This window comes from Caloenas nicobarica, chromosome 2 (genome assembly GCF_036013445.1).
Source record: "Caloenas nicobarica isolate bCalNic1 chromosome 2, bCalNic1.hap1, whole genome shotgun sequence".
Taxonomy (NCBI): Eukaryota; Metazoa; Chordata; class Aves; order Columbiformes; family Columbidae; genus Caloenas; species Caloenas nicobarica.
This window is the reverse complement of record NC_088246.1, coordinates 29,376,787-29,390,130: the sequence shown is the minus strand read 5'-3', so window position 1 is coordinate 29,390,130 and position 13,344 is coordinate 29,376,787. Positions and strand designations below refer to the sequence as shown.

Here is a 13,344-nt window from a genome sequence, read left to right as displayed (position 1 = left end):
ATTTGAAGCCAACAATAACTAAAGACAATGTGGAGACAAAAATGGTAGGATTAACTCATGCTTCACGTTAAGGTTCATCACAAATGACAGGTCTATCAGTTACACCAAATGAAAGAATTTTGCAAACAAGATCACTATTACAACAACAAAATTAAGCTACAGGTTCCCAATAGGTGGTTTCTAGAAGTCTAGGTATTTCAATCAGGAAACATTATCCCCAGAGTAAAGCTCGGGTCTGATCGAATCAATGTATTTGGCTACAGAAGTGACAGACAGAAAACAAAAAGGACTATTCTTGGAAAAGCAGGTCTGTCTATGAACTATAAGGTGTGTGTGTGGGGGTGATGTGACCAACCAACCTGTCCAATGATTCTACCCAGCAGAGCCCAAATGCCTTGCCCTTCATTTCGCAGTTTTCCATTCATATTTTGTAGCTCTTCCAAGGATTCACACAGCTGAAAATGTAAAGAAAAAAAAAAAAAGAGGAATGAAAAAAACATCAAGAGTTATTTAACAAAATTTATTCAACCTCTTACCTATCTAGGATGCATTACTTTACTGTGGGATTAAAAAAACAATGGAACTCATGTCAAAATAGCTGAGACCAGTGCAATCAGTCAGCAATTTAACAGAACTAAGATGAAAACCTGGGCAGCCACCTGTTTTGTAAAGAAGATCTAGAGCATTTCAGCATGACAATAAGGTTTCATAAAGTCAATTAGAAAGCAAAACTAAAATACAGCAACATCTTTTATATGCTGTCCATACTACTTAAGCAGCAAGATTATGACAAGTAACCATATAAATGAATTAAAGCTCTATATTACCACACCAAACAACACTCACTCTCATAGAAAGAAATATGATTTATTAAAAGATGCATGCAGAATTTCTTTTGTTTTCCTTCTGGAAGGAACTGTTAGTTACCACCCAGCATATATCAGCTATTAATTTTGTTAAAAGCCCTGTAACACAATCTCCTTCCCCTTTATCATCTTTGGGCACTTCACAAGGACCTGCTGCTTCATTTGCATATGTTCTCATTTAAAACACACATCCAACAGTTTAACAATAGCAACGCTATTTTTTGTCATCACTAATGATAGTTTGCTGAATTCAGCAAGAATTATAGCATGTCATTTGTCACAAAAGATACAGTATTTCCATGTTCCATTTCAAAATATTTTAAGATTGAAATAAAGAAATAATTATTTACTAAAAATGCAATTAAAAAACAAAATACTTTTTTAACCATGATGATGAGTTAATAAAAAATTATATTAGCAATATTTTGGAGGAGCAATGCCATCATGTATAGGCCCCAAATTTCCTTTACTCAAACAAAACACTACAGATGTGTGAACACTGATTATTTCAGCCTGAAAATTAGTCAAGTCATTAAATCTAGGATGAGCGCAACTGGAGTTGGAGTCACTATAAATAAATGGCGCTCAGACGCTCCTAGGTTTCCACTTATCAGGTAGGGTTCCAAGCAGAGAACCAAGCAGGTTCAAGAAGAACCTAGAACTACATACAAGCAAAACAAAACAAAAAAACAGAGAGAGAAGAGTAGTGAAACTCACATTTTAGAAGTTGATTCTACCTTTATTGGGGGGTGGACCACAGATTATTTGAAATACATTTTTAAATATTACTTTCAAAGAAAGAATAGTTTATATCTTTCTTTCTGAGCCATTTTGTTTGGAAAGCAAAATGCTATCAAAGTTAACATCAGCAATACTACAACAGTACAAGAGTTTAGTATCCCTTTTTCTTCACCTTATTATACTCCACATGAAGCTTTTCTTGCTCATTTTCTAATTTATCCTTGATATTCTTCTGTTCAGCCATATTCTCCTGGATCTGAATCATGCGCATATTTCTCTCTATTTAAAAGATAATGGCATTATTGCCCATTCTTGAATATACTTTAAAGTTTTATGCATTGAAAAAAGTGAAGCAATGAAAAGCATAAAACCATAAGAACACAAAACTATAGCCTATAGGTTTATTACATGTACTGAGTACAATGAAGTCATAACATTTATGTTTTGCTGCATAAATAGTATAGTTATTTAAACAGTGAGCATTGATCAACCATCTAGTGAACAGTCCCAAGTCACGCTATTCCACACAGAAATGGAGAAAAACGTAAGAAAGAAAAATGATACTAAAAGGTACCTAAGCTTCCACTCCCCTCTTAGCAAAGACAGTTTAGCCTCCTGTTTATATTTGAAAGATCTTCTTTTCTGAAATGTCTTTTTAAGAAAAATAACTTTCTGTGTAAACAGACATACTAAGCAATAATATACCTGACCTAATATGATGTCCTAATATTTGTCTATTAACATCAATGAAATACAAGTGAAATAAAAAAGCTAATGAATTAGCACAATATAAATACAGCACAGTGATAACTTTTCATTGAGGGAAATACGCAATTTTCATCCTTACCAAGGTAATAATTCACAAAATCAGCCGTGAGAGCTGGTTGTTTATGTTTTCTTCTTCCATCAACACTGGAACTAGTATCTGAAGTGTCCACTGGAAAAATGTCTGTACTAATTCCCATTAATTCAGCTTTGCGCATAAGCTTGCGTATGGCTGAAGCGCTGCTAGTAAGTGGCCGTGGCAGCTTCTCCCTGGGAACCCAGGCCTGAGGCCTGGTGGTGCGGGCCAGCTCTGCCTTGGCACGATATTGCTGCAGCCTGGCGTTGATTCGAGCCTGAAATAAAGAATTCCATAAATTAAAGCCATACGGGAACAATGCGAAATTGGGTTTGAGTTATATCCTTTTGTAACACATTCTCATTTTATTTTCATTTTAAAAGCTGCACGATCTAATCAACGTCATTTTCATTCCAGAACTCTACAACAGAAGAAACAGCCACTGATACAGACATTTGACTTTACTTCAAAACACATACACAAATAACATTATCCTTTCACTAGGTTTTGGAGCTATGTACAGGTTTCTTGATGACATTTCCCCACCAATGAAAGTAACACAAACGGTCGCTGGCTTTCAGACAATCCCTTCTAATAATGATAATTTGCTGGCACTGTGAAAACTCACTACTGGGAAAAGTCTCAGCTGAACTATCAACAATACATTTAGATCCTTTAAACTGGTATCTATATGAGCAATAAAAGTTGATGAAGAACATTTTTGCCATATTTGATATCGTTTCACAGGAACTCCTTTCTCAATGCCACATCTCTTTATAAACGTTAAACTAGCTGATTATAGTGTGCCATGACCTCAACCCAAGCAGAAGTGAAGTAGGCAAGAGAAGCTCACAACATATATTGTTGATGACATATGTATATTTGCAACCATCTGGGAGATGAAACCCAGAAGACCAAGTTGCTACCGAAAGCTGGAAAACACTGTCTTGTGGGAACTCTGCATAGTGGTAATTCTGGCAGAGAATGACATCAGCATATAAACCTTCAAAGGCAAAACTCCAGCTGACTATCAGAAGTTGTTTACTTGCCTGCAGGAAGAACTACCTCACCATATGGCATGAGATACTCCTGAGACAAAAGCAAAAGAGTGTGCATATGTATATATACATATATATATATATACACACACACATGCTACGGTTAAGGAACATCTCTGATTACAAATACAATTGTTGAAGGTAGTATTACAGACAGTTTAACACACGTTACCTTACTAGGTCTTGAACATTAATAACCAAGAAAGTGCAGGCTAGCTCTCACCCCAAGGGGCTTTTTTCCTGGACCCCCGACAGCACCAGATCCACCTATAGCCACGACCCCATTTTATTCCCCACTGGAAGGACTAAAGATGGTTTATAGCTTCCTCAGCTAAGATGCTTCATTACATGCTCAGTTCTGAAACCCTTGGGGTCATTGAAGATGTCATAGAACTGTATACCTAAAGCCTTATTCCAGAAACAGATCACAGATTAAAATGACTAATGTCTAAATGGAATCTCAAACTCAAGTTGCTTGGATTTAAGCAATTTTCAAGTATACACTCTACTCAAGGAATGTGCATTTTCTTTATTGACATAAAAAAAAGTACTCCAATGTAGAACATCTTCGAACAATCAATAACTGTTCTAGACAGCTTTGGATATTACACTTTTTAGAGGGATTCACTTTCTTCGGCCACATGACTTGCCAGATCATCAGCTCAGTTATTTCTGCCTGGGCTACAAAGCACCAAATAGCAGTTTCTTTCCTCCTTCAAAAGTGTGCCTCAAAAATCCACCTTCACAATACCAGATAAATTATTTGTACAACTGCATACTTATTTATGTTAGCTCAATGTTTGTAAATCTTACTTAAGCCTACAAACTCCCCTGGAAGTATATATTTACTTCTTATTTTCTTTTTTTTCAGACTAAGCTGTCTCAAGATTCATAATTCTCAGACAAACTTTAACAAAGATGGTTGATTTTGCTGGTGGGATTTTAACTTCCTCGTGCAGACAACACATGGTAAGATAAGGGGTGAATTCAAACGTACTTTGTGCCAGCTCCCCAGTCAGACATTTCTAGTATGTATTAAGTACCCCTTACAGTTCTGCATTTCTAAAAAGGCACAGAAACCACTCAAAGACAAACAATTACTACATGTAATATCAGTATATACAACTGGACATGGAAATATATTTTTCAAGCATCCAATCTGTTTCCATCTGCGTAAACTCAGGCACACGCACAATGCTAATGCAAAGTCGTACAACACCAGAGCCATCAATAGTGAAATCAAGTGGTTTTACAAAATGTATGCAAGTTATCACATTTGTATCAAGTAAGTCCAAATGTAGTTTTCAGCATTCATTCTTTCTTTTTCCGAACACTTAACCCAAATAATTTAGATTAAAAAATCTGCAGGGTGTTGGTTTGGGGGAAAGAGGAGGAGAAGAGGGAGATGCTGGGAACTTACCAGCGTTACCACAACTGCTTAACAAACACCTGAAAACAGAGCTAATAAGCCCTGTTGGACCCAAACTGATTCTGCACAACCAGCACTTACCATTATGCTGGGTGGTACTCATATTATGGTGATTTCTCCACTACACAGGTGCATCTCACATAATTGAGAGCTGAGCGTTTTCCCGTAAGAATTATGTAAACAGTTTCAAATCAAGCAATATGAAGAAATAGAAATATTTTATTCAAAATTATATTATTGAGTTTGCTCATATTCATTCTCAACTGCACAGGTCATATTAAATTAATATTCTCTTCTCTTGTTCAAAGATCTTTGAAGAACTAGAAATGTATGATTTTTTTAAAATAAGAAGTTTGATGATATGAAGATTTATTTTCTGATCATTAGACTACAGTTCTGCCTTCAGAAGAAAACAAACAAACAAAAAACCCCAGTTATTTCTCTCCCATAACTGCCCTCTAATATTTACAGCATTTGCTACTTTCTGCAACAAATTAGGCAGGATTCATTCAGATACCAAACTGCTTTCCTACACAGATGTGATTTTGCCACAGAATGCAGGTTCAGTCTAAGCAGTGAAAGTATGCCATAAATTGCTCAGAATAAGAAAAACTGATAAAGTACACACACTAAAACATATCGAAGTACACAGATTCCCTCAGAAGGACAGAAACCTTTACATCAACAGGACATTTGTCAACTGAGCTTATGCAGTAACTAACAGTTTTAGACAGATCCACCAACAGACAGAGATAAAGATGTTGCCTAAGATTTTCAGACAACTCCCACTCAGCAGAACAGATTTTTTTTTTCTAGGAAATCTTTACTATGAAAAAACCCACCAGATAGAATTCTACTTAGGCCTACAAAAAGTTAAAAAAGGATCTAACAAGAAAAAGTTTTAGGCAAGCTAAACTCTTCTGCCAAGTTCAAGATATTACTAAGGGAAAAAAGTAGATTTTTACTGAACTTGAGTATAGAAATATGCCTAATTTCTTGTCTGGCTGTCTTTTTTTGTTAAGAATATTGAAGAAAATGTTAAGCAAAATCTGTGAATTACAATGTAAATGTAATTACCAACTTTTTGCCTCAAAGGTGAACAAAAGAAGATTTTTGAATTCAGACAAGCAAGGACATCCCTCTTTCATAACTAATTTTTTGAGAATCGTTCTTAGAGACCAAAACCTACAAATAATTCACTGCTTTGTCAAATGACCATGCACTATCAATATATTTTACCTTTCATTTCCTACTATAATCACAATTTCCCAGCCTCTTCATTTCTTTCTTGTTTAACATGGATGATTAATACAGAAACATTTGTGTCATGAATACAATACCTGAGCTTCTGGTGAGAGCTGTTTTTCTCTTTCCTGCAAGGACATTTTACAGTAAGATTGTAATGCCAAGTAATTCTTCCGCTTCCATTTTCTGTCTAACCTGTCCGCATGCTGTTTACAATAAGCAAAAAAAGGGTCAGCTATATCCTGTTTCAGAGAAAACAAAGGGGAAGGGAACAAAAATAAAGTAAGACATATAAGGCCAAAAGCCTCTGAACAGCACAAACATTCTGGCAATCGGTTCAAACAGACATGCTTTTAACAACTAATATGTATGTTTCTAAATCAATTTTGTCATGTTTATGTAATTTACCATATAAAGTGTTTTTCCACTGTTTTCATTGCATGACCCTAAATGTTTTTAAATGTATTAACTGCTTAACTCTCTACTGTTCAATCACTGTACTATTTCCTCATTCCCAGAAAAAACAGCAGAAAAAAATCCTAAGTACAACTCCCTTTAACATATAACATGCATTGTTAACTTCCTGTTGCATCACTGTGTCTTTTCCATTATACAAGGAATTTACAATTCTGAATAATACCAAAGGCAATATATTCGGTCTTCTCAAATTATTTTCCTAATGCTTTTGGTGGTTATACCCTCACATGATTTATCATGTCTCAGATGATTTTTTTTCTCCATTTGTCATTCTTTGCTCCATCAGATCTGCACATGATGATGGCTGTAAGTTTATAGCAACTTTAAGCACTTGCAAACCTTGAAAGCAGACTACAAATATCTGAGTCATGAGGAGAAACTGTTTGAGAAGTATATTACATTGCCAGTATATTTGCAAGTAGAAAAATCATCATAAATGTAAAGACTAAGAAGAAAAACTTAAAACAGTCTTCCTTCATAAGGTAATAAAAATATTAATAAGTAATTTGCCTATCCAATTTTCCTTTATTCCACCTATAAAACACAGACATATAAAATCTACACAGGCGTTCTTCAGCAACATATTTATGATTTAGATTTTTAGAGTGTGTGACAACTTACTTCTAAAGCTTAGCAGCACCTTAAAATAAGATTAAGTGAGGAATTGATAAAAAATATTTTGGTTACAGAAAACATGCAACAAAATCTTAAGGCACAAAGGCAAGTAAATGTGTATGCCTAGAAGAAATTCACATAGAGTATTTGAAGAATCAACATTACCCATAATTTATTAAGGACAACAACAATGAGGTAATTGTGCTATTTATCAGTTTCACAGAAGAAAGTATTTCCTGATTAATTTAAGAAACACTTAGTGGTCTGCTGTTTTCAGAAACAACAGTGTCAGTGTTACAGTGCAAGTAATGCTTGTTTGTGTGTTACCTGTGGTACTTCCTAAGGCAATAAGAATTTAAATTGTGCAGCTATGAACACGAGAGGCTTAATTCAACTGATATATATCAGGATGAAATTTCGCAACCTAAAAGTACTCATACCATAAAAATGAATTTGGAAGTAGGAGCTTCAAATCTATATTGCTTTAATCATAGTACAGGGGGAAAGCTGCTAAGAACAGATATTAAAAAAGTTATTAGTAGGTTATAAATGTTTGATTTCCATTCAGATTCCTACGATCAATGTTACCATAACACAAGTCATATACCTGTACTGCAGTTTGAAGAAAATACTGGAAAACATGCATAAAAAAATGACATTACAAATGCAGTTAATTTCTCAAGACACTCCTATTTGGTATGAAACAGAGATTACTATACTACATAAACTACGTAAGTAGTTTTAGTAGGCAAAGTTCAAGAATTAGAGTTAGAATTCATGTCTGTATTGACTGACAGTCTATTAAGCTTACTTCTGCGTTAACCTTCTCCGGCCCTTTTTCCAGGCCATTTTAAAAAATGTCCAGAGTTGGACAAGAGCCCTCCCTGGACAGCCTCTTTACTTGGCCTAAGACTGGCTACTGATTTACAAAAACCTTGCTCAGGGTTAGCGAGCAAAAAAGGCACAATTTCAGGTTGTCTTCACAAGCTTTCGACACAATTGTCTCCTTCTATCCTTTCCATAGCTACCTCTTCTGCTGCTGCTTCTGAGAGGAGGCCTTCCTTCTGAGCACAAGTCACATGGAAATAGGCTCTGCACATCCCAGCATCACAGCTAATGCATACACCAGTTCTGGCAAAACGGGGATCTTCGCAAAAACTGCACTCCTTTATAGAGAAGAGTGGAAAATGCCACAGTAAATATTTCAGATGTGTTTTGCCTAATACGTGTTAATTTACTTTTTACATATAAAAACTAAACAGGTAGATTTACTCCTGTGTAGTACAGAAACTAAGTATGCTGCTGATAGGTGACACCACTTAAAACTTTACCCCTTCCCAACCACCACGATTGATTTCATTTTCACCAAGAAATGGAAAAGTGTTTAAACAACCTAAACAGCATGTTGGATGAATTTTAATATGAGCTTCCATGTCTTGTATTTCAGAGCAAAAGCTAAATATCACCAGAGCAATTAATGCACAATTAATCAGATAAGTATGGTATCATAAAACAACATTACTGGTCAGCAAATATTCAACTGTTCAACAAGTTCAGAGGACAAACAACAAAAAAAAGATCTCGATCACTGAAAACCATAGATAATTACATAGACATCCTCTGATAAGCAACGACTGATGAGTGAATGTGTGACAACGCAGAAAAAAAAATACTCAAGAATTGTAAATATCAGTAAAGAAGGTTGTGATTCACTTTATTAGGGCACTATGGCTTCAGCTACATGCATTCTAGGCACAGGCACCTGCAACACAGCAAATTGGCATCCCCTAACGTGACCCGGAATTAAAAAAACCCTTATTTTTCAACCAGATTAATTCCTCAGTCTGTTTCACCACAAATTCATACCAAGCACCTGTGCCAGCAAACTAGAGTGATGAGCACACAGGCAGGAACAAGTAAATGGGAACATGGGCTGCTTAAGGAGTGCTGCTACCCAGTGCATAAACATGATCTGTAAGTACACTGGGGTGTGCATTTCTTAATTTCTCACATGCTCAATACAGAGCAAAGCTGTGTATCACCTACAGAAAATATCTCCATGCAGAATGTTAAACAGCAGAAAGGAATGGCAAAGAAAACTCAGTGATCGAAGAATCTCAGAACACCACATACACTACACTAGACGGGCACTCTTTAGCTGTGTAACAGCAACATGTAACAGGTAAGAAATGAAGTGAAAAAGAAAATTAAATTAAGCTGGTTTTGCAGGGGGCGATTTAGCTAAGTAAGCTGTAACTTCCACACTTGATCCAGCAAACAGGGTTTGTTTACAGCTCTGTGAGAGTAATGAGTCCTCATCTGAGCAGGTCACTTTCACCTTACTCACAGTAAGAAAATACACCCAAATTCTTAGCCCTACTCCTATACATCATCATAATAATAAAAAAAAAATTAAATGCGCAATTCATTGCAACAACAGTTTGGGAGTTTTGGGAGCTTGCTTGGACTTTTTTTTATACAAACATTTCTAAACAATCCTGAATGTCTCAGGGGGTCCATGCTGAACATGCTCCTGATACAAGTATGTTGTACATGGGCAATCCAAAATGTTTTCATTTATTTAATATATTATATATATTTTTAAAAACGTACTATTTTCATTTAGCATTCAACTTGACAAATTGACATTCCAGAAAATGAAACTGCCTGTGTGCAAATGAAGCATTAGAGCAGCAGGCGAACGACGACCTTTCCTCACATTAACCTGATAGATACGGTTTCTCCACACTGTCCCCATATGCTACAGAAACAGTATTTAGCAAATTACTGACTGCTATCCTCTGACCATTGCTATGGTTTTCTGTATGGTTTGTGCATGATCCCTTTTGATACGGATCAAAAACATTTACAAGTAAAACCATTTTAATTTTAGAGCCACTTTTCTGTTCCAAGTTGAGAGCCACATGGAGCTGTGATTTTTTTTTTAATACTGCTTTGCAGTAATGTTTTTGTATGCATTCTAGCTTAGAATTATATAGACCTTACAGTAATTCTTTACTGAATCTGTCGCTTTCTTAATCAACCCAACCTTCCATTTCTCTATTTCACATCCCATAAATCCTCTTCATTTTCCATTCACACTCTGGCAATCTGCCACTAACTGACTTTAAAAGAAAGTAATTAGCACTTGCATAAAAAATAAGGAAAATTAGGAGGAAAACAGTGATGGAAATTATGGAGAAGAGTGGTAAGGAAAATAGAAAGAAAAAAGGGAGGGAAAAGCAATGATAAAGCAAATGTGAAAATACTTCATCTCAGTTTTAGTCCTGAACCTCACCCCAACTGCTATAGACAAGAAAAATAAAGCTGGGAAGATGTATATGCTTCTATTATATGTAAAAATGTAAAATAAAGCTACACGTTGGCAGTACGTTTCTTCTAAACTTACCTTGGCACCATACTTTGAATAATTCATTTCTGTAAGTGTTACTGGACGCAGTTTGTCAATATCTCCAAATGCCACTCCTGGAACATAGAGGGCACAAACAATATGTACCCACCTAAAACAGCAGATAAAACTAGGTTACTGTTATCAACATTTTGTTCCTGTATTATACTCACCATCTGCAGATTTCAAAGTGCCTTGTAAATGTTACAGATGCTAGAAGAAATGTGCTTGAAGGAAAGCACACTAGAAGCAGGGAGAGAATGCACATTTGGAATTCAGCAGCTCACACACTGAACCACAGAGCACAGCTTTTCAAAGCCCCTGGGATTGCTCTGCCTGTCTGGATCAAAGGCTGGGCTACCATCACCTTTTGGGTCTGATGGCTCTCACGTGGGGCTCCGCACCTCTTTTTATGCAACATGAAACGCATATGAAGATTTTGATACTACTTCTAAGGCTAAGGCAGATAAATATTTTCATGATGGGGCAGAAGGTGGGAAGGGAGGAACAAAATTGTATAGGTAGTCACAGCAGCCCTGAGCTCTGAGCATGTAACTATGAAGTACCTACAACACCGCATCTGTCGGACTTTGCATTGTTCCAGTTACACCTGTTAGTACCACCAAAACTAACTAGTTTTAAGCAACACAGATAGGAGCTGCATTCAGTTATAAGCATACCTGTGCTGTATTACAGAAATGTCTATCAAAACTCACATGAACAGACTATTGCTTCATTACTCTTTTCTTCACTGGCCATAAACAAACTGGAGAGGGTACTAGGTCTAGGTCTTCAGCCCTGAGGGGCATAAAATTAGACAGCCTGAATTTGGACCTCGGTGTCTAGTAATTAAATACAACACAATGGTAAACGCATCAGCCTCAAGTCTGCCTTTGACAGACATCATAATCTACTGAGACTCTCAGTTACCAAAAGACAGCCTTGCAGCAGAAGAAACATTTTCTTCTCCCATAATGAACACTTCTTAAAAGATCCAACTCTCTGTCACAAACCATCAGTTACCGGCTAACTCAAAATCTGTTCTACACAGCATGCATGACTCAAATCAACTGAGACAAACTACTACAGAAAGTGTTCCTCCCCAAAATAATCTTTCTGCTTCATCAAAATTCCAGAAACTATTTGCTACCCCTTGCTAAGTCACTAGGTGGGAGCAAACTGTCATAGACAGAAGGTCAATAATGCCACTTTCTGTTATCTTAAAATATTCAACAAAACAGCCTCACAATTGCAAAGGTGCATAGCTACCGCTTTGAACTACAAGCTCCCAGATGACACACAACACAACCAGCGACTTCAGATGTAACTGAGCTGAAATATCCTGTGTTTAACCCTTAGCAAGTATGTTAATTCAGCACTTCATGATCTTTCCAGTCATCAATGTTTGACAGCAAATATATCACTAGTGAAGACCAAAACTTCTAATAGAATAATAGAATCTACACCTTGTATTCAAGACCTGACGATGCCAGAAACACTTCTTCCCTTGGCTCTTTCATTACCCACAAACTGCAATTTTCCAATCTCCTTAAATGTGCTCTTCTTTTCCAGTGTTCTAACACTGTGTAGCCTATCTTTTCTCCCTCCTCTTTGTTTTGTGTATCAATTAAAAACATTCAACCGGCACCAGAGCAGTAAGATCCTGGGTTTAGCTGCACTTAAACAGCACGTTTATTAACCTGTTATTAACTGACTGTCTACAGATGAGAGAAATACTGAAGCTGATGGTTATACTAATCAGGAGCTACACATAACCCCGAGTTCCCATGTTTCCCAAATCAGCATGTTTCTCATCAGTGGTCTTTAGACTTACAATGCTCGAATTTAACACAGTCAGAATTATTAAGTTCCATGTTAATTATATATGACTCATATGTCCAAACAGAAATTCCAAAAAAGCAAGAAATTAAAGGTTCAGTAGCAAGCTCAGAAATACATACACATTTAAGTCTTTACAAAAGAAAATAATGAACTTGCAATGTACAAAATTAGTGGACAGAGTGTTTATTTAGCATTTCCCCCAAACATAGTCCATGATAACTGGATAACAGAAAAATCCCAGTAACAGTAAGAAACTACTTAGAAGCCATTAACTCACTTCACTTTGTAAGAAATTTCTCAGTAAATCTAATATAAGTCACAGCACTGACTGATCCAGAGCGTTATATCTGACAAGACTCTTTACAACTTTTTATCTAAAACCAAGTTTTTGCCCTATTGCTAAACCACTCAAGTTTGAGATGCTAAGTGGTCAATTCCCTTTAAAACATGAAAAATTCAAACAGTGAGAATAATGTGTACCCCAAATATGCATTTACATTCAACAACTGCATTGCTTTGGTTTTACACATTTTACCAGGGTTCTCCACAATGGTTTGGTCACAGCACTGTAACTACTGGAAGATTCAAAGAAAATTTAAAGATGAGTTATAACCTTGTATTTAAATAACATGGTACAAATATGAAACCATGCTGGCTGCCAGAGAAAAAGCTGAAATACTCAAGTGTTCTGCCAAACTTCTTGCTGCTCAGACAGGGAACAAAACTCATCCCTGGTTTTATTACAGTATAAACACTCCAGCATGCCAGTACAACCCTCTTAGTGCAATATTATATGCAAAAAATAAGATTCTTCTCGTTAG

At 36.2% G+C, this 13,344-nt stretch overlaps 1 protein-coding gene across 5 annotated transcripts in view; it reads right to left on the bottom strand.

Annotated features, from left to right (window-relative positions):
- PHF14 (PHD finger protein 14) overlaps positions 1–13,344 on the bottom strand; it is a 166,276-nt gene that overhangs the window by 120,698 nt on the left and 32,234 nt on the right. For all 5 annotated transcript variants that reach the window (XM_065629505.1, XM_065629504.1, XM_065629506.1 and 2 more), the window contains exons 6-11: positions 10,682–10,793; positions 8,301–8,438; positions 6,276–6,422; positions 2,455–2,725; positions 1,780–1,886; positions 360–455 (exon numbers count right to left, since the gene is read on the bottom strand). In XM_065629505.1, coding sequence (XP_065485577.1) covers positions 360–455; positions 1,780–1,886; positions 2,455–2,725; positions 6,276–6,422; positions 8,301–8,438; positions 10,682–10,793 — 871 coding nt within the window. The remainder of the gene's footprint in view (positions 1–359; positions 456–1,779; positions 1,887–2,454; positions 2,726–6,275; positions 6,423–8,300; positions 8,439–10,681; positions 10,794–13,344) is intronic.